The following is a 22,140-nucleotide window of genomic DNA, read 5'->3' on the forward strand; positions in this document are numbered from 1 at the left end:
AACACCTTGAAGGCTTTCCTGTTTATTTACAACAAAGCAAAGGGGACATGTTGTCCACCGAGGACTCCACCTCTCCCTTCAAGCCTCTGTATCTCTGTCTCTCTTGGTTTTGCTCTTTTCATTCGCTCTTGAACAATAGATCTTAAAGTCTTTGTGTGGAATGTATCTGCTTTTAGGAGCACGATCAGAATTTAACAGGAATGCTTGTGGAGACACAATAACTGTGTTCTGTCGTCATGGTCACGGCCGTATTAGTGAGGAAGAAATATGAAATTAACTTAGTAACTCTTTAATGACTCACTTTGGTGTAATTTAAACATAGTCACACACACACAAGGCCAACATGAGGTGCAGAGTGGAGTAGATTAGTCTGCGATAAATCAATTCTGCTCTGTGTGAAACCGATGATACAGACATACTGCATAAACTCCAGCATGCCAAAAAACACACATGTGAAACACTGAGAGATAGAGATAAACACACATAAACAGATACTACAATTACGTGTTTGTGTGGAAGAAGAGTACAGGGAGGCACTGAGCTTGAGCTAAATCTTTAATACCATGTGCTTGAGTATAGATAATTTGCAATTCCACAAGCATATGAAGAAAATAAAACCCTTTTAATACTCTTGAATCAGAGACAGCTTTAAGCAAGCCATTTTTTTTTTTTTTTGGTTGTGTCTCATGACCAACCTTAAACTGTCTTCAGCTCAGCACATAAATAGTTTTATTGTTTTAAATTACACATAACAGCATCCACGATATTTGAACACATATCAAAGAGAGATTTTCAAACTTACATTTAAAATGTCTTAAAAAGCATAACGTTTGCAAAAATCCCAAACCGGACAATTTATGTACAAAAATGCGCTTCATTCACTATTAAGTCAATTTGCTTGCCGTTCAACCTGCCGTTTACTTTGTATTACTCTTTGACATTCACTCGACTGACAGCATGTGCAGTATTATATTAGTGTGAATCAAACAATGCCATTCCAGTTTAAACATGGCAAACTATTTTAATATAGTCTATAGTACACGCGACCTCGTTTTCATTCACAAAATACATAGATATTTTTTCAATTCAAACCTTTGTAGACTAGTTTTTTTTTCTAATACAGTCAGTGTTGCCAAAACCGCAGTTTTCCCGTGGAATTGGGCTACTTCAACACTGCTGCTGCGGATTGAAGCAACCACAATAACATGATATTTAGCCCCTGGAATTGTAATGTTACCAGGGGAACCCCGCCAAAAAATGTGTATTTTACCCACCTAATGCGTTTTTTTTTTTTTTTTTTACCGGGGACCCCCCTCGAAACGCGATTGGGCTACTTTTAGTTTAGTTTTGAGTAGCAGTATGTTGAGTAGGTTTTGTTGTGAAAACCTGGCAACCCTAAATAGTTTAAAATTGCCTTAATGTTTGTAAGGCCAACGGTAGTACAGTTTTTATACTACCAGTCAAAAGATTTTTTAAGTTCTGCTCACTCGCGTTTATTTGATCCAAAATACAGCAAAACAGGAAAAGTAAAAAAAAAAAAAGTTTGGTTTTTGAATATATTCAAATGTAATTTATTCCTGATCCTGATTTATTCCGTGATTCCAAAGATGAAATTTTAGCATCATTCCTCCAGTCACATCCTAGCTAACAATTTTTAATTCCCAGAACGTTCTGGGAACGTCAGTTTTTGGTTCCCAGAACATTCCCAAGAATGTTCCCTATTGGTTTGCCAGGAAAGTTTTCTTTACGTAAATAGAATGTTCCCTTTAGGTTAAGGGAACGTTCTGGGAACCTACTGGGAACGTTCCGGGAACGTTCTCTGTAGGTTATAAATTGAAACCTAAAAATAACCTGCAGGGAACGTTCTGGGAAGGTTCTTTTTAGGTTATAAAATTAAACAAAACAAACAAAAAAAAAAACCTGCAGGGAATGTTCTGAGAACGTTCTTTATAGGTTATTAAAAAGATAATCTATAGGGAACGTTCTCATTTGGTTCCTGAAAAAATAACCAAATGGGAACCATAGGGGAACGTTAGGGGAACGTTCTGAGTTTGTTTGGATGATCCTTCAGAAATCATTTAAAAAAAATGATTATTATTATTATGTTGAAAACAGCTAAGTAGATTTGTTTTTCAGGTTTCTTTGATGAATAGAAAGTTTAGAAGAACAGCATTGATCTGAAATAGAAATCTTTTGTAACATTATAAATATCTTCATCATCACTTTTGATCAATTTAAAGCATCCTTTATATATAAAAGTATTAATTTCTATACTTTATTTCCTAAAAAATAATATAAAAAGTGATTCCAAGCTTTAGAATGGTATAATGTTACAAAGTTTTTTTTTTTTCAGATACATGCTGATCTTTGGATCTTTCTATTTATCAGAGTATCCTGAAAAAATGTAGTCAACTGTTTTAAATATTAATAATAATAACAAAAAAAATGTTTCTTGAACAACAAATAAGCATATTAGAATGATTTCTGATTGATGATTCAAGGATGATAGCGTTGGTCACAGGAATAAATTACATTTTAAAATATATTCAAATTGAAAACTGTTATTTTAAATAGTAAAAATATTTTAATTACTTTTTATGCTGTACATTGGATCAAATAAACGCAGGTTTGGTTAGCAGAAGAGACTTCTTTGAAAAACATTAAAAACCTTGCTGTTCAAAAACTTTTGACTCGTCGGTTGTTGATGGAATATGATTTCTGGGTGAAAACGTTCCTTTGCAAACAAATACCTGTGTACACAGCTGGTGAATGAGGCTGCCAAAAAGCCAAAAAACTGCAAAAACTGTGAAGAACAAAAGAAGGCATTCAATGGAGTGAGCATGTGAAGCACTGTGGGGAAAAAAAAAACATTCATTTTCGACTAATGCGTTGTTTGCTTTACACTGAGGAAAGAAAAAAAAACAATTTTTACATTCATTTAAAGCAACACTGCCATCTGTTGGTGATACCATCACAACACAAAAGCTTCAACTCAATAAATCCTACCAAAGCTTCAATGAGTCTTTCACCCCCTTTCATGAGTATGCGAAACATTCATTTGTGGCTTGACATTGCTTATAAAGTGACATTTTATGTAAAGCAAAAATATCATGTACATTCGTTGTGCTCCGTTCATTGCGCTTAGCCTTGGGCGTCCATCTCTGGCTCTTTCTTTGATCCTGTAGGCCCTTTTTACTTTTTCAAGTCATTGAGCCCTTGATCAACTGTGATAATCACATATCCTTTCGTCTCTGACTAGCCCGTGACGACGCATGGCATCGTGAAGTAGCCCGATGGATGAGGGAGGACCACACAACCCTGATCTGGGCTAGGGGTATATGCAGGGGGTTCATCTGAAGGGTTATTGGTTGGGCTGTCGATGGGGGCGGGGTTTTGAATTGCTGGCATAGCGGTGGGAGAACTTACAAAATAGCCTCCATTAACGGGAACAAAACTCTCTGATTTTTCCGACACGCACGTGTGATCTCTGTCCGTAGGGCTGTCAGGTAATTTGTCCTGGGTGCAGGATTCCTCGCAGCACAGAATATAAGGCCCGCTGAAGTTCAAGCCGGATTTGTCTTTGCACATGCCTTCCCTCACATAGGCATGCAGGTGGTCTGATCCACTTGACTTTGCTATTTTAACAGCATCTTCACCGTTTAGTAAAAGCGGCTCCCAAGAGACACTGTAACAAAGTTACGGGTAAAAGAAAAACCTTGTCAGACAGAGATTTAAAGGGATAGTTCAACCAAAAATTAATTCTGTCATTAATTATTTGAGGTTGAGAAGTTGAACCACTGTCACATGGACTATTTTAACAATGTCCTTACTACTTGTCATTTTTTAACATTAGTTAGAACGAACAATGAACAAGACATTTATTACACTATTTATTAATCTAAAAATACAATTGTTCAATGTTGGTTCATGTTAGTTCACAGTCCATTAACTAATGTTAATAAACACAACTTGTGATTCTCATAATGCATTAGTAAATACTGAAATTAACATAAAAAAATGATTAAAAAGATAAAAAAAATGCTGTAATGTTGTTCATTCCTATTTCATGTTAACTAATGAACTTTATTGTAAAGTGTTACCATATAAATAAAATCTAAATAAGAATAGTAAAAAAAAAATTTATATATACTGTATATATATATATATATATATATATATAAACCTGGACCACAAAACCAGTCATGACTCATGAGGGTCAAGTTTTTTTAATTAAATAAGCTTTCTATTGATGTATGGTTTGTTAGGATAGGACAATATTTGGCCGAGATACAATTACTTGAAAATCTGGAATCTGAGGGTGCAAAAAAAAAAAAAAAAAATACTGAGAAAAATGCCTTTAAAGTTGTTCAAATGAAATCCTTAGCAATGCATATTACTAATCAAAAATTAAGTTTTAATATATATTTGCAGTAGGAAATGTACATAATATCTTCATGAAACATGATCTTTATGTAATATCCCAATGATTTTTGGCATAAAAGAAAAATCGATAATTTTGACCCATACAATGTATTTTTGGCTATTGCTACAAATATACCAGTGCTACCTAAGACTGGTTTTGTGGTCCAGGGTCACACACACACACACACACACACACACACACACACACACACACACACATATATATATATATATATATATATATATAAATTATTAAAATATTAATAATTAATAAAACATGGCTACTAGTACTGAAATTACCAAAACAAAAACTGAAATAAAATAAACTGAATATGCAAAACTAAGGCCCGGTTTCACAGACAGGGTTTAGACTAAGCCAGGATTAGGTCATAGTTTAATTAGGACATTTAAGCAATTTTTATAAACATGCTAAGAAAAAAACATAACTGGTTTGCATCTTGAGACAAAACAGCATAACCCAGAATTTGATTTAGACCTTACCTTTTGCAGAGACTGACATTGTCTCCAGCCAGTAGTACACAGATGGAGGTTGTCTCTTTCTCACTCTGGAGATTTGGCCATGCACTTGGAGACTTCTAAAAGAGAGAAAGATTGAAAAAAACAAAAAAAAAACAATTATGTACTACATATACAGTAACTAATTTGGAAGTGTGGATTTCTAGTTATAAAACTTAGGCATATTTGCCATCCTTTTAGGTGTTGTGTACCAGAAACAGTGAAATGAAATAAGAAAGAAAGCAGTGATTTGACAAAGGTATTGAAATAAAACAAAAATTGTGCATCTTACTCACAGATTCACCTTAAACATTTACAGTTCTGAGATCAGTTAGTAAAGACTCACCTTCAGCATCCCCTCCAGCACTTTGCTCTTTATGGGAGACGGAATCGATCCCTTCCACAGCTTGATCCTTCTATTATAGAATTACACACATGAATAAACAAACACAAATAAAATACAGCTAAATATGAATGAACATTCCTGTAGCAATGCCAGTGTAATGAGATGAGATTGATTTCCAGGGAATGTGTATTGATATTGATTTCAATGTATGCCATTTTGGATGGATGTAAATGTATAGTGGGTTTCACCTGTGTAAGGCTGGTAGGGTGTTGTACAAGGCAATGAAAAGCACGGTCACAATCACAGCAGGCACAATGTAGAATAAAGGGCTGATGGGCGATGAAACTACACACACACACACACACACACACACACACACACACACACACACACACACACACACACACACACACACATACACAAAAAGAGATTTTCTTATGCATCACATATTGAGTTCACACTAATAAAGCTGGGTTAAAAACATTCCAACTTGGGTTATTTGGCAACTCAGCACTGGGTAACTATTGGACAGAACACATACTGGATTATTTTGACCCACCTTTACTTTATTTAAGTCAACTATTGTTTAAAGAATTATTATATTGCTGGCTTAAAATGGGCTGAAAATTAAAAACCTTAGATGGTCATTCCTCATCAAATCAACCAAATTTCAAAAACTTCCCAGACTCAAATTTTTGATTTTGCTAATATTTATTTTGAGGAAAGAGACATGTATAGTGATGAAAGCCGAAATATTAAATTCCATGGATGACTATTTACTGAGTAATCCACAATTTTGTAGAGAGAGGTCAAAATGATTCTAATGTCAACATTATTTCTTCTTCAGACATTGTTCTTTAAATAAATTAAGTATCAGTTGTATACAAAATGACCAACATTTGGATTTCAACTTCTGAAAATGGGTATCATTCAGCAATCTGGACGTTAGGCCTTATTGAGATCCTCATATCTCAGGGACTGAATAATGCCTTGAAAATTAACATTCCAAAAGAAAAGTTTATTAACAAATAGAATGTAAAATCATATTGCAATATCTTACTTAGCAAACTTAATTTGTTCTTCAGACAGAAGTGTCTTTTTTTTTTTTTTTACTGACCCACATTTGGTTTTTGACCACTGAAAATGTGTACATTTTAATGATTTACTTCTTGAGCCATATTGAAGTTCCAATATCTCTGGAACCAAATCTCATAGGGCATTACAAATACAGATGCCAAATGGAAAGTTTGTCAAGACCCAATATCTAAAAGGACATTAAAATATCTTTAATACTTCTTGAGTTACAGGCGTGCAAACTTTGGAGAAAAACTTGAAAGGTGTTGTTTCTCCATTTTGGCATGGTCACCATTGGCACATAATGCAACAAAGATGGCTAAAGTCAACATATTTTTACTAATATAACTAGCCATCTCTGTGCAAAAATTATGCTGCCATCTTTCTGAAGTAATTTTTAACCCCCTCTAACTTGACTCTGAATCTAAGGTGAAAATTGCCATTTTAACCTCCCTCTACAAAATGGTGGATTACTTTCATCACTTTTACTTTTCAGAGGTAACAGCTCAAATTTTTGATTTTGCTAATGTTAACAAAAACTTAGTTGACACGGATTGACCCAACAGCAATAATCAAAAGATGAACATTTATTATTAAGCAAAACACCTATGGACAAAAATATAAGAGAAACTGAATTTATTTGGGTGAATACAGCATAGTTTATAATATTACAAATGTTTAAACTCGTTTAACAAGTATTTTAGAAAAAAAAAACATTTAATAGTAGCATTTTTAAGTGTATTCAACCGTTCTCTCTAATCACTTTTCACTAAAATAGTGCTAGTTCTTGTGTGTGTGTTTTGGTGAAATCTAAGCCGGTGATGGGCTGCTGTTCACCGGGGAATCTCAGACTGCCGCCTTGTGTTTCACTAGTAGCTGGAAAATGGGGTGACTGACTCCACCTGCCCATAAACAAACAGTACTGAGATTAGGAAACATATTCATCAAAATTCAGTATTATAACGAATAAAATCAACTTATGCTATGCAAGGCAAAAGGCGTAAAAAGGTGTGAAATGATGCGTTGAGTAAAATAATATAATTTACAGCATAGTAAAGACTTTATTAATTAAATAAAATATATACAAACCTTTGTTTGGCTGAAGAAGTGCACCAAATAGGTGGCGCTGAGAACCGCTCTCTCCTGTAGAGGAAACAAAAAGCCTGCGCTCTGACTGTAGGTAAGCATCTGGGTTGTTTCATCGGAGACAGGCTCAACCCAGTGTTTGGGTAGAAAAAATAGCCCAATATTTAATAACCTATTAAAAATGACCCAGCAGCTCAGTTACAGAAAAACTAGGTAAAGTGGGTAAAAAATATAAAAAATAACCCAATAAAATGACCCAACGAGCTGAACTCAGCATTTTTTAGAGTGCAGAAAAACTACCAAAGAACCTGGGTAAAAATATAAAAAATAACCCAATAAAATGACCCAACGAGCTGAACTCAGCATTTTTTAGAGTGCAGAAAAACTACCAAAGAACCTGGGTAAAAATATAAAAAATAACCCAATAAAATGACCCAACGAGCTGAACTCAGCATTTTTTAGAGTGCAGAAAAACTACCAAGCACCTGGGTAAAAATATTAAAAATAATTCAATAAAATGACCCAACAAGCTGAACTCAGCATTTTTTAGAGTGCAGAAAAACTTCCAAAGAACCTGGGTAAAAATATAAAAAATAACCTAATAAAATAATCCAACGAGCTGAACTCAGCATTTTTTAGAGTGCAGAAAAACTACCAAGCACCTGGGTAAAAATATAAAAAATAACCCAATAAAATAATCCAACGAGCTGAACCCAGCATTTAGGTAAACAAAAATAACCTAGCATTTTTTTGAGTATAGTAAAACTACCCAGCACCTGGGTAAAAATATTAAAAATAATTAAATAAAATGACCCAACAAGCTGAACCCAGCATTTTTTAGAGTGTCGAAGAACTACCAAGCACCTGGGTACAAATATTAAAAATAACCCAATAAAATAATCCAACGAGCTGAACCCAGCATTTGGGTAAACAAAAATAACCCGGCATTTTTTAGAGTATAGAAAAACTATTAAAAACTATTAAAAATATTAAAATATGTATCAGCTACTTTTGTCCTAAGCATAAATAATTTTACAAAGATATTCCCAGAACTTTTCTTACATCTCTGTTATTTTAAAAGAAGCTCTTTATGAATTATGTACACATGTATAAAGTTGATATATATAAGTTATATATCAATATTAAAAAATTATTTTTACTGAATTCATTAATGCTATAGTGATTAATTTCTGGGACAAGATGAATAATTAAAAAAACATTTTAAACGTAAGATTAATGTTCTGTATTGTAAACAGCGCATTGACAAATTCTCCAAATTTTTCTACAATTAAAGTAAATGTATAAACTTAAAAATAGTGTTAAAGATGTTACCTGGCTTGGTTTTGAACACTGCTGGCTGTGACCATTCTGATGGCTGAACATTAAGAACACCATCATCATCTTCAGGATCTTGCAGTAATCTGATCTGGACCTGGTATTCAGTTGCAGGATCTAGACTCGTAAAGGGAATCGTGAGGGAATTGTTGTCCTTGATCGAAAAGTTCTCTGAGGCCTATAAAGACAAAAGTGAAATCAGTCACACTTACAATGAATCATTTAGTAAATGCAACACTGATGGTGAAAGATAGGGAACGCACCTTGCTGGTCGAGAGTTTTAACTGGGTGACGGATTCAAATTCTTTGGAAACATCTGGTTCAGGCCAGTTCAGTATGAAAAAGTCATCACCTTCCTTCACATGGATCGGGCCAGGTTGTGAAATTTTAACTTGAAGAGAAGAATGGACATTAGTGTTTCTCCTAAACTCCAGATGGCAGTGCAAGATTCACAAGAAACTCACTGTGTTCTGCAGGACTGAATGTCCTAGTGTAGTGCACTGGTCTCAGCTCCACTGTTAACTGGTAAGGGTCAGGGGTGTTTACAGAACACATGAACTCAGAAAGCTCAACTCCGCCCGAGTGCAGCTGAGGATCTTCACAACAAGCGGAGGGTCTGAGGGAGAGAAAGAATTGTCAGCGTACCGGATGTGACATTACACTTTATATCAGTTGTTAGTAACGAGTTTGTGATCGATGGAGAACTCACTCTGTGTTATTACTATTACTGCACCAGAGATGATAAGACATTAACTGATAATGTTCTGTCTTCATTTGCCAGGTGCATGTCACAGCTGTATCTCCCACTATCACGCACTGAAGGTTTAAGACTCCATCTGTGAGAGGTTGTGTTCATCATTTAAAACCGGTATTTGCGGTTTAATAAGGAAATTCTTTTCTATTTTAGACTATTGGCAAAAAAATAAGCAAAAAAATCTAACCATTGTGAGTCTTCCAGGACACCAGGGGGCTCCAGTCACTCCAGAGTCCCACAAGACCTCGCGCCCTCACTCTGGCTTGATAATGATAGCCCGGCAACAGTGACTTCTTGTCAATCATATACTCCGAAGCATTGATGTTTTCCACAATCTGTTCCAGTAAAAGAGAATGAGAAAACAGGTTCATTCACAAACAAAAGAAGTGTGGCTAAAATCGCATACTCTCTGAGAAAATACTTAGAGAGGGTTCAAAAATGTTCTATGTGGTATGAATGTGTGTGGTATGAATATAATGAGGGTTGCGTTACACTTTGCTTTTAGACACACACTTGTGAACTTCCCTGCACACTTCCCCTCAGGGAAACCCCCACTGCTGTTTTGAAGTGTGTTCTACTTAAGTGAAAGAGTGAAGTTTATATCCCCAAGCCCTCAATTTTGTCCAAGGAAGTGAGTCTGCTTCATATGTACACTTCAGTCAGCTCCATACAGCACGATGCATTACAATGCATTAAGTGTACATTTTTCTTATTTTGCCTAAATATAATTTTTTTTCGTTTAGTACTGTAAAAGTTTTCACCCCCAGCCCTTAACGCGTTGTTTTTCCTTCTGAAACATCAGTGAGTGTTAAAACCTTCTGTAATACTCCATATGAGTCCCTCAGTTGTCCTCAGTGTGAAAAGATGGATCTCAAAATCATACAGTCATTGTTGGAAAGGGTTCAAATACACAAAAATGCCAGGACCTGATTTTTTCTGAACAACAGTGGGCAGTTTAGCTATTCACGACAAACAGGGGGTCATGAACCATGAACAACTATCACTTAACAAAAAAATAAAATAAAAAAAAAACACAGCTATGCATCATTCAGGTAACAACACAGTATTAAAAATCAAATGTATGTAAACTTTTGAACAGAGTCATTTTTATTAATTCAACTACTGTTTTCTCCTGTGGACTATATGTAAACGTCTTTTATGTGAAATATCTTATTCAGGTCAGTACTAAATAAAAAATAACATGCATTTTGTATGATCCCTCTTATTTTGGTAAAATAATTAACATTTTGCACATTGTGCATGGTATATGTAAACTTTTGACTTCAACTGTAAATAAAAAATAATTTTGTAAAGGCCATTCCATTTCGGCCCATTGCAAGGGTTCCGCTAGTAGCGGGCACTTGTGCAACGTAATCATAGGTATACATCCACTTCAACAAGACTTGAGGGAAGTTAGCAAGGGAAGTGCATAAAAACAAGACTAAGTGGAATGCAGCCCAGCCGGACTCAACACCCCCAGTTGAGGTTTTTACACTTGATCACTTGTCTACTTACATGACGTATTTCCTATGTGGCCCAAGTGTTCAAATGGGTTTGAATACAGCAAGTCTGTTTAGAACTATTTTGACTATCCGATGGGAAGCACTTACAATACAGTCGAAAACATTCTGTACATTACTTTACAATTGAATTTAATTGAATAGAGTGTTTTCACAACGTGTCATCAATCGGCCATATTGGTGGCACTGAACGTAAACGATGTCACTGAACCTTGCAAAACTTGCATATTTGGCTGATTATTGCTGCTGAAAATGATCAATTATTGTCATGTTTTGGGCTGTACTAATCGGTCGGACCTGGAAACACATTTGGAGTACTATAGACTGCCAAAAGTTAAAACACAATCAAGGTGAAGGTCAGGAGAAAAAACTATCTGAAGAGCAGAAGGGGTTGGTGGTTGGCCAAACTAAACCAGGATTTCCAGGCTAAGGATCTTGAGAACAAAATATTGCACCCTTTCCTGCTTCCACATGTTTTTTCTGTGGTTTAGACAGCATAAATTAGCAGAACAGCATATTCAGTAGTACATTAGCCATGCTGTTGGTTACATCCAAGTATCTCCAATATGGCCACGCATCCGGTTAACTGACCAAATCGTGACGCAAGTGCAAACCCCTATAACCAAAAAACCCCAACTTTTTTCAAATCTCAGTGCTTTTTGCCTACTCTTTTATGAATACTGTAAATTTGCACATCTTCGTTTGCCACAAAAGTGTTCCTAGCCTACAGTGTAGTAGGGAGGTATGCAAATTCGGATGCAGCCCGTGTTTATGAGAGTCACTGAATCGTTCACTTAATCGATTCAATCAAACATTGATTCATTCAGGAACAAAACCTGTTGACTGCCTGTGTAAGCGAGTCACTGAATAATTCACTCAACCGATTTGTTCAAAACACTGATTCATTCAGGAAGTAAACATTTCTGTGTGTTGCACATTCTTGCTTGTCTTGAAATATTGTCAAAGAAGTTTAAGTTACCACTCAATATTATTTTCAATAAACAATTTCACATTCACAGTCCTGCTATTAGTGTTACTTTTAGTTAATCCATCACACTGGAAGATGATTTGCATGCATACATATTACAAGTAGGTTGTCAGTATACATAACCTCACACAACCTTTTTTCCCACCATATTGTTAAGGCAATTTGTAACTTGAATGTGTGAAAGACAGACCGTTATGCTGCTTGACACTGGAAACTAGTATAGAGGGTTTGCACTTACTTCACGGTTTGGTCAGTTACCCATAGCCATATTAGAGATACTCAGATGTAAACAACAGCATAGATTAAGCACTGTTAATGTACTACTGAATTTAGTCAAGATTATTGTTCTGGAAATCCTGGTTCAGTTTGGCCAAGCACAAGTGCCTTAGACAGTTTTTTGCACTCTTCTCCTTCATTTGTTATAACTTTTGGCAGTCTATAGTATTTCAAATGTTTCTCCCAGTCTGACCAATTAGTACAGCCCAAAACATGACAATAACTGACCATTTTCAGCAGAAATAATCAGCAAAATGTGCAAGCTTTGTTCGGTTCAGCAGCATTGTGTATGTTCAGTATCATAATATCATCATGTATAATTATTTATTATAATAAACACACTGGTTTGTAGCACACATTTCTAATAAGCCATTTGCAGCTAATGAATCGGAAGTCTCAGAAAACTTTGGTGTTGCAAAAGAAGGTGGATACCAGTAACACGCTGAGCGTGTACGTCCAAGCACTCATCAATCTATAAGCAAACAATGCTCTGTTTCAAGCCAACCTGCTGCCTAAATAATCGCAAATATCCAAATCTTGACAGTGGATCTGTCTCCAGTTTCAGAACGTCTTTCATGTGGAGGCTTTATCTTAGGTGGGAATCGTGTGAAATTTGAGGTTATGACGTGTCTTTACAATGGCAGATTGTGGCGTTTGATATAGCAGTGAAACAGAGCAGCTGCTGCACAGACATTGTTGTAGACAGGATATCCACAAGATATCCTATCAGATACTATTTGAGTGTGTCAGAGCTGTAATGTCACATTCAGGTTTGAAGTCTGTCTGTACTGGCATTTTACTCACTTAAAACAAGTGTTTCTTTACAAATGTAAATATAAACACTGCTGTTCAAAAGTTTGGGATTAGTATTAGATCAAAAATACAGATTTTTTTTTTTTGTGAAATATTAGTGGAATTTAAAATAATCAGCATCATTACTCCGGTCTTCACCCACATGGAAAGAACCTATATGAGGATATATATGAAACCTATATGCAGTATAAATGCACATATATGATAATATATATGTTGCATATATGCGTATATATGCCACATATAGGCAAAACTGAGGTGCATATATGTGCATATACAAGCCATATAGGTCTCCTGTTTTGCTTCTTTATATCCACATATAAGCCCTATATGTAGATACAAGATATGTCTCCTATATAGCTCATGGCAGGATCTGGTCATTTTAGCTCATATCTCACTTTGGCAACTGTCATGATGCCTAGCTCATATTTTCTATTATCAAGGCAATAACTAAGAACTAACTAAAAAAAAAAAATGCAAAAAACTTATGTGCGAACACGTGAAATTGCCCACACGGAAATAACCTATAAACATATGTTTTAATATAGGTTTTGATATAGGTTTGTAATATATGTGAGATATATAAAATAGGCCGTTTTCCTATATTATATGTACATATATGCACATATGTACATATAATCAAAGTCCCTTTAAGGCAAGTCATGTCACTCAGCGGCCATCTTTGAAACGCTATACTCGGGCAGGCAAGTGCAGCTCCTATCTGTTTGAATGGGGAAACATCAAATTCTCCAAAACTGTTCACCAAGCTTACGATTAAATTCCATATTTTAAATCTCTAAAGAAATCCAACAAGAACTGCCTCATAAATATGATTCCTTGTGCTCCAATAGCATTAAAAAAACGCTTATTTTTGCAGCTAATTGAGCCAGTGCGCATGCGCAGTACTGAGCGGGCGTCTTAGAGCGCAGATTGTTTCTATAGACGTTTTTCCTGAACAAGGAAGTATGTACGACTCTTAACTGAAAGAATGCTTTGCATTTCCGGTCTGCATTGTTTCTAGTCAAATTAGGGTATATTCCGAGCTAATAAACTAATGTTAAACCTATTAAAATGTTTTTAAAAAGCACATGGCTCCATAGCGCCATCACTTGGCAATGTCGCAATGACCGTCATTTGTCAGTGCCTCACTTTAATGAGTGTGTAGATGACACGAAGCTGCGGACGTTAGCTACATTAAAAACAGATGGACGCTATTTGAATGGGTTCCTATGGAAACCGGAACAGAAAAGCATTCAATCTGATGTTAGAATTCGTAATGGCGGCGCTCATCGTTTACTCAGGAAAAAGGTCTATAGCAACCGGGACTTCTAACGGCAGCTGCAGTGACGTGCTGACTTTACTAATCAACTATTGGCTCTTTCACTAAGAAGGCGGGGCTTCGCGGCCATAATGAACGTTGCATTTTTTCCCCATTCAAAACTACACGAGTGACATGTCTTGGGTATTCTATAGTCTTTGATATAATATAGTAAAACGGCCAATTTGATATATGTCACATATATTACAAACCTATATCAAAACCTATATTAAAACATATATGTTTATATAGGTTATTTCCGTGTGGGCAGTTTCACATGATCCTTCAGAAATCATTGCAATATACTGATTTTGATAAATGTTGGAAACAGTTGTGCCGCTTAGTACTTCTTGGGATATGTGATACTTTTTTTCAGAATTATTTGTTTAATAAAAAGTTAAAAAGAACAGTGTTTATTTAAAATAACAATTTTGTATTACAATATACACTACTGTTTTGGGTTGAGTACATTTTTTCTTTCTTTTTCTTAAAGAAATGAATACTTTTATTCAGCAAGGATGTGTTAAATGGATAAAAAGTGATAGTGAAGACTTATATTGTAAGAAAAGATTTCTATTTAGAATAAATGCTGTTCTTTTTATTCATCAAAGCATCAAAGAAAAAAAGTATAACAGGTTCCAAAAAATATTAAGCAATAACTTTTTTGAGCATTCATAATAAATCAGCATATTAGACTATTTCTGAAGGATCATGTGGCACTGAAGACTTGTATAATGATGCTGAAAATTCAGCACAATAATAAATTATATTTTAAAGTATATTCAAATAGAAACCAATATTATAAATTGCAATAACATTTCACAATATTCATTTTTTTTTTCTGTATTTTTGATCAAAAACAGCTTTGATGGGCATATGAAGGCATTGGGCATTGAAGTCAGCAAGATTCTGAATGCGTTTTTTTAATTAAAAATAGAGTAAATTAGTATTATTGCAAAATAACATTCTAAATAACATTAAAATAACAGATAATACTTCTGAAATCAGTATAGTACGCTAATTTGCTGGAATATTTTTGTGGAAGTAGTCTGTGTGTGTTTGTGTGTACTCACAGTCCAGTCATGCATGTGTCTGCGATACTGAAGTTGGTATACAAGAGATCCTGCAATATTCGAAGATGCCGGATACGGGTTTCTCCAGGACAGCAGATGACCTCTGTTATCAGCCACCATCTCTGTCAAGTCAACTGGAGCCCTTACTTTTCCTGAAATTACACACACACACACACACACACACACACACACACACACACACACACACACAGAACAGTGAATGGCTTTTTCATGCCAGAGATGCTTCGGAAGGTAAATACACATTCACAAAACACACACTCACCATGCTGGGCAACACTAAGAGTTGTGTTTTGGGGTACACAGGGTACTTTGAAGTATAGAGTGTGATTTACTTCTATGCCAAACCTTTCAGTGGCATAGCTACACACATGAGAGATCTTCCCATTAGGTGAAAGCACCCTGGACCTATTCAAGTCGCAAGGTGTTTCTTCTTCTTCTCTACAGAAAGGGAAAGAGAGGAAAAATGTAATTTTCCCCATTGTTGATGATTTGTTCAATCATTATTTTTTGTTTCACCTACTCAGAGTCCCAGAAATACAATTCATGCATGTTTTCTGTAGCTTGTGGACCGATCTCCCATGTGCACTGCACAAATTTCGCGTAGTCATTTTGGCACCGCAAGGAATCCATCACTGCAGATTCTGAAACAAGAGTTCAGACATAGTTCAGTATTAAATCTAATGACAGATGTTACAATGTAAGAGTCAATAAAGTGCCACTGTCTCCCAAATATATTTTCTTGCTTTTAGGCAAATAATACTTAAATTTAAAGATAATGTACTCACCCTTTTGTCATTCAAGATGTTCATGTCTTTCTTTCTTCAGTCGTAAAGAAATGGTGTTTTTTGAGGAAAACTTTTCAGGATTTCTCTCCATATAATGGACTTCTATGGTGCCCCCGAGTTTGAACTTCCAAAATGCAGCTTCAAATGGCTCTAAATGATCCCAGCCAGAGAAAAGCGTCTTATCTATCTATCTTAACCCATCATTTTGCTAGATAAGACCATTCTTTCCTCGGCTGTGATCATTTAGAGCCATTTGAAGCTGCATTTTGGAAGTTCAAACTCGGGGGCACCATAGAAGTCCATTATATGGAGAGAAGTCCTGACATGTTTTCTTCAAAAAACATAATTTCCTTATGACTGAAGAAAGAAAGACATGAAAATCTTGGATGACAAGGGGATGAGTACATTATCTGTACATTTTTGTTCTGAAAGTGAACTACTCCTTTAATACAGGCTTAATTAGTTTATAGATGCACAGATCAAGGTTAAAAATCGAATCAAAAATACAGAGAAAAAAATGTAATATTGTAAAATATTATTGCGATGTAAAATAACATTTTAAAATTTTAATATACATTAAATTCTAATTTATTCCTGTGATCAAAAATTTTCAGCATCATTACTCCATTCAGTGTCACATGATCTTTAATATCAATATTAATATTTTTTTGGAACTTGGGGACCTTTTTTTTCCAGGATTCTTTGATTAATTAAAAGGTAAAAAAAAAAAAAAAAATCAAACTTTTAAAACAATATACATTACCATTTAAAAGTTTGGGGTAAGTACATTTTTGTTCTTGTTTTTCCTTTTCTTTTTCTTTTTTAAATTGACAAAAATAAATAGAAAAGACTTATATTGCTAGAAAAGATTTATATTTTGAATAAATGAAGTTCTTTTTACTTTTTATGCATCAAAGAATCCTGAAAAAATGTATAAAAGATTCCAAAGAATATTTGACAGCACAACGGTAGCACAACATTGATAATAAATCAGTATATTGTAACAACAACATTTTTTTTCTGTATTTTTTGATCACATAAATACAGTCTTCAGCATAAGAGACTTTAAAAACATTACAAGTCTTACTGATCCCAAACTTTCAAATGACTGTGTAGTTTAACTTGATGTACTAAACTAACTACAACTAAAATGAAATAAAAGAAATAAAAATGAAAATCTATATATACATAAACAAAAATGACTAAAACAAACCATAATAGTATGTTTAATGATGCTAAATTAACTCTTTACATATATTCTTTTTACAGGTAAGAGACCTGTAAAATGTCCATTAATGTTTATCAAAACCTTTATAAAACATTTTTCACTATTTACTATTTTAGCATTTTAAATGGCTTTGCAATATGGCTAATTAATCAGATTTTTTATTTATTTTTGCCATTATTAAAAATAAATACTTTTTTAATAAATTTAAAAAGGTATAATTATTATTATTTTTAGCTCTTGTTTAGTGTGTGACATCACAAGACATGTCAGCTTCCAAAAAGTATTTCATGTAAACTATTGCACATTAAAAATTGCAATGCATGAATACTGAAAATAGCATTTTATATATAAACAATATATACGTCTGCACAGAAAAAAGCCTGATGAATGATCATTGGTCCTCTAGTTCTAGTGTTCAAAGCTGTCTCCACAGACGCGTGGCCACAGGCAGGAACTTCCAGTGACTTACACTGTCAAAGCTCTGAGTGATGTAAGTTTTGGATTGCTAAACTTAAGGGGATTTTTTTTGTTATTATTCTTAGATTCTGCAAGGCTCTCAAGATTAGTTAGAAGTGAACTTCTAAAATCAGATCTTCAGAGCTGCTTTATACTGGCCAATCTAAGCCACGTCCTGAATTACAAGTGTCTGCAAAGGAAAATCTCTATTGACGTTTAGTCCGGTCCAAGATAAGGATTTATTTTGGCTGGGATAATAAAATTTATATGTATGAGTCCAGGACGGAGGCCACAAGAAGATTAGAGAAACCACCGATAAGGGTCTATCTGGTGGACACAGGCCTGAACTAAACAGGTTTTATAAAAAAAAAAAGCACTGAATGCAATAATGTCTGAGAGTGTTATCTTTCTCTCTCACCTTTCCCAGGCATGACTTCATGATGAGGACACTGTTCGTCACCGATGTCCCCCCTGACCAGCAGAGTGAATCCAACCATATGCAGAATCCATGTAGAGAACATTGTAGCTGAGATCCAAGATCAGAGGCCAGGCACTTTTTACAGCTGGTGATTCTTCCAGGTACTTTCAAGATATCTGAGTATTTAGAGACCAGTGTTGATGGTTAGAACTTGTCAATTTAAAGGCATGGTTTATCCAAAAATTATGTAAGGTCATTTGTGTTTACATAGAAGCCCATTTCTGCCACTGAATAAAAATAAAAAAGCTTGTTGCGACTTTTTATCTCAGAGTTCTGACTTTTTTTTTTTTTTTTTTATAAGAATTGCATTATACACTGTAAAAAACAATTTGTTTATTTAACTTAAAATAATTTGTTACCTGGCTGCCTTATAATTTTAAGTTCAGTCAACTCAAAAAAGTTTAGTCAACTTAAGGCAGCATTTAGATATTTGAATTGATTCAACTTAAAATTTTAAGGCAGCAGCGTAACAAATTATTTTAAGTTCACTTAACAAATTGTGTTTTTTTTTTACAATGTATAAACTTGAAATTGTGAGTTATAAAGTCAGAATTGTGAGAAAAACTCACAACTCTGACTTTTTTCTTGCAATTACATGTTCATATTTTACAATTCACTTTTTTTCAGAATTGCGAATTTATTTCTAAAATGAAAACACAATTCTGACTTTTTTCTTGCAATTATGAGTTGATATCTCACAAGTCTTTTTTCTCAGAACTACATGATATAAACTCGTAATTGCGAGTTAGTCAGAACTGCGAGATAAAAACTTTGCAATTCACAATTCTGACTTTTTTCTCAGACTTACATGATATAAACTCGAGTTATAAAGTCGGAATTTTGAGATAAAAACTCACAATTCTGACTTTTTTCTTGCAGTTACAAGTTCAGACATTTTTTTTCAGAATTGCGAATTTATTTCTCAGAATTTTGACCCTTTTTCTCAGAACTGCGTGATATAAACTCATCATTTTGAGTTATAAAGTCAGAATTGCATGATAAAAACCTGCAATTCTGACTTTTTTCTCAGAACTACATGATATAAACTCGTAATTGTGAGTTATAAAGTCAGAACTGTGAGATAAAAACTCACAATTTTAACTTTTTTCTTGCAATTATGAGTTTATATCTCTCAATTCAGACTTTTTTTCAGAATTGTAAATTTACTTCTCAGAAGTGCATAATATAAAGTCAGAACTGTGAGATAAAAACTCTTCTGACTTTTTTTTTTTTTTTTTGCAATTGTGAGTTTACATCTCGCAATTTTGACGTTTTTTTTTCTCAGAATTGTGACTTTATTTCCCAGAATTGCGAGTTTATATTTCACAGTTCCGATTTTTTTCTTGGAACTGCGTGATATAAACTCCTGTGAGTTATTTTACCTCGCAATTCTGACTTTCTTCTCACAAATGCGAGTTTGTATCTCGCAAATCTACGAGTTTATGTCTCACAATTTTGACTTTATATGAGTCTTGACTGTATTTATGAGTTTATATCTTAAAAATTTCGAGTTTGTTTCATGCAATTTAAAAAAAGTCAGAATTGTGAGAAAAAAAGTCGCAGTTACCTTTTTAATTTTTTTAAAATTCAGTGCCACAAATGGGCTTCCATTAATTTCTTCTAAGCCGTTCTTCAAAATATCTCATTTTGTGTTCCACAGAAGGTAAAATGTATACAGTTTTGAAACAACACTTGAGGGTGTGTTGTTATAGATTTATTTTTAGGTGAACTATCACTTTAAGAACAAATGTGACAAAAGACATCATAGTGTTATAAAAGCAAACACAAAACACCATAGACAGGCTTCTGAGAATTCTCAAGAAGTCTCAAAACTTCCTTCCTTATGTCTGCGCTAGCAAATACACATTAATCCTTTCCGCTCATTAAAAAGAAATTGCTGCATTCACCTAGCAAACATCAAAGGTGAAGTGTTTCTCAAGTAATTTATGTGCCACCAAACAACATTTGCCAACGACTGTTTTCAAAGCATGTTTTCTGAACACTCCTCTCGTCTACCATTGGTCTGATAAACAGATTATCTCGCATCAAACTCACATCATTGGTCGTGTCTAGAAGTGGACGTGTTTTAACAGAGAAAAAACACGCTTGACTTCAAAAGCAGTACTTATTTTGAAAGTGTCAAAATGAAAGAAAAAAAAAAAAAACATTACATAGATGATATAGCTTACTGTTTACAAAATCATGCTGACCTCCAAATCCATCGTTCAATGAAGAAGTCAAAATCCTTCTTTTAATGAATGGAGCACTTCAAGAAACAGACGCAGGTGCACATCCTAAAACCGCTGTAGATCGTCATTCACCAGGTCTCGCACAAACCACTCTTCCGACCATCTACCCGTAACCCACTAATGGAGCAGTGCAGCGTAAAAACAGACGCAGTAAGCTACTGTATGTCGTACTACGCTTCTCGCAAGTGCCAGGAAACTGTAAAGAAAGGGATTTCCCTACGCTTAAAAGATGGTAAGGGGCGTTGGGGGAAAGAGATGTGGTCACACAGAACACGTTTTTTCAGAAATTGACTTTAAACTGTGTTTAGGTTGTAAAAGTTACTTCAGTTTCTTACGTTATTATGTTGTTTTAAGCTTACGCTTTCAGGTTGCGCGGCGTACTGTAGGTGTGCTATATTTAGCTGTGGTGGAGTAACGTTACACGAGTGAACGTAGGTGAATGCACTCATTGAAAGGGCATAAAAAACAAAAACAGGTTTTATCTCACACCTTGTTCATACAGTGACATAACCTGTGTTTTCTCTATGGCGAATCTTGTAAGCGCTGAAACAGTAAATTTACTTGAAGTAACTTGTTTTCTGGAAATATTGTTTTTGTCTTTATTCTCCTTTTAAGCACAATAGTCTAAATATTGTTATATTCATGCTGAATGTATTTTTAGTTTCTTTTTTTAATCTTGTGTTTTTCATTTTTTATCCAATATAAAATTATCCATGACTGTTTTTTTTCCAGTTTTCAAAATCAGTTTTCTGCTTTTTTGAGATGATATTTGATCCAATTAAAGATTAAATTTTTTTTTGTAAAGTATAGGATTACCACTTCATGATCACTTCATCAAAATCTTTTAAATTAACAATTTATTTATTTGTAAATATATATTTTTCTTAATGTATATATATATATATATATATATATATATATATATATATATATATATATATATATATATATATATACACACACACTATCGTTCAAAAGTTTGGGGTCAGTACATTTTTATTGTTTCTTTTTTTTTTTTTTTTTAAGAAATTAATACTTTTATTCACCAAGGATGTATTAAGTTAATAATTAAAAGTTTATTAAAAATTAATAATAAATAATTTACATTGTTATAAAAGATTATATTTTGAATAAACACTGTACTTTTTAAACTTGTTATTTATGAAAGAATCCTGAAAAAAAAAATCACAGGTTCCAAAAAATATTTGGCAGCACAACTGTTGATATAATTAAGCATTGATAATTCTAATAATAAATAAGCATATTAGAATGATTTCTGAAGGATCATGTGACACTTACGACTGGAGTAACAGCTGATAAAAATTCAGCTTTTCATCACAGGAATAAATTCTATTTTAAAGTATGTTAAAATAAAAAACATTATTTGATATTGTAAAAACAT

The 22,140-nt window shown here is 34.1% G+C and overlaps 1 protein-coding gene across 1 annotated transcript; it reads right to left on the reverse strand.

Moving 5' to 3' along the window:
- Positions 1 to 590: 590 nt before the first annotated feature.
- Positions 591 to 18,602, reverse strand: csf2rb (colony stimulating factor 2 receptor subunit beta). The gene is made up of 13 exons (XM_073833521.1): positions 18,430 to 18,602; positions 16,063 to 16,183; positions 15,805 to 15,980; positions 15,522 to 15,673; positions 9,721 to 9,868; positions 9,489 to 9,615; positions 9,244 to 9,395; positions 9,043 to 9,170; positions 8,777 to 8,957; positions 5,533 to 5,629; positions 5,285 to 5,354; positions 4,924 to 5,018; positions 591 to 3,685 (listed from the first exon to the last, which is right to left on the reverse strand). Exons 1-13 carry the CDS (start codon positions 18,530 to 18,532, stop codon positions 3,256 to 3,258), a joined length of 1,980 nt encoding a protein of 659 aa, XP_073689622.1. The 5' UTR covers positions 18,533 to 18,602; the 3' UTR covers positions 591 to 3,255.
- Between the last annotated feature and the right edge of the window lie 3,538 nt (positions 18,603 to 22,140).

The sequence above is a fragment of the Garra rufa genome, chromosome 1, assembly GCF_049309525.1.
Source record: "Garra rufa chromosome 1, GarRuf1.0, whole genome shotgun sequence".
Classification (NCBI taxonomy): Eukaryota; Metazoa; Chordata; class Actinopteri; order Cypriniformes; family Cyprinidae; genus Garra; species Garra rufa.

Bases quoted from the DNA above. Each gene is read 5' to 3' on its own strand.
- csf2rb (XM_073833521.1), bottom strand. From the start codon at position 18,532: ATGTTCTCTACATGGATTCTGCATATGGTTGGATTCACTCTGCTGGTC. The intron at 9,616-9,720 runs GTTAGATTTTTT...AACCTCTCACAG, and splicing joins GTCCTGGAAGACTCACAATG to ATGGAGTCTTAAACCTTCAG. The intron at 5,355-5,532 runs GTGAAACCCACT...ATTCTATAATAG, and splicing joins ACCCTACCAGCCTTACACAG to AAGGATCAAGCTGTGGAAGG.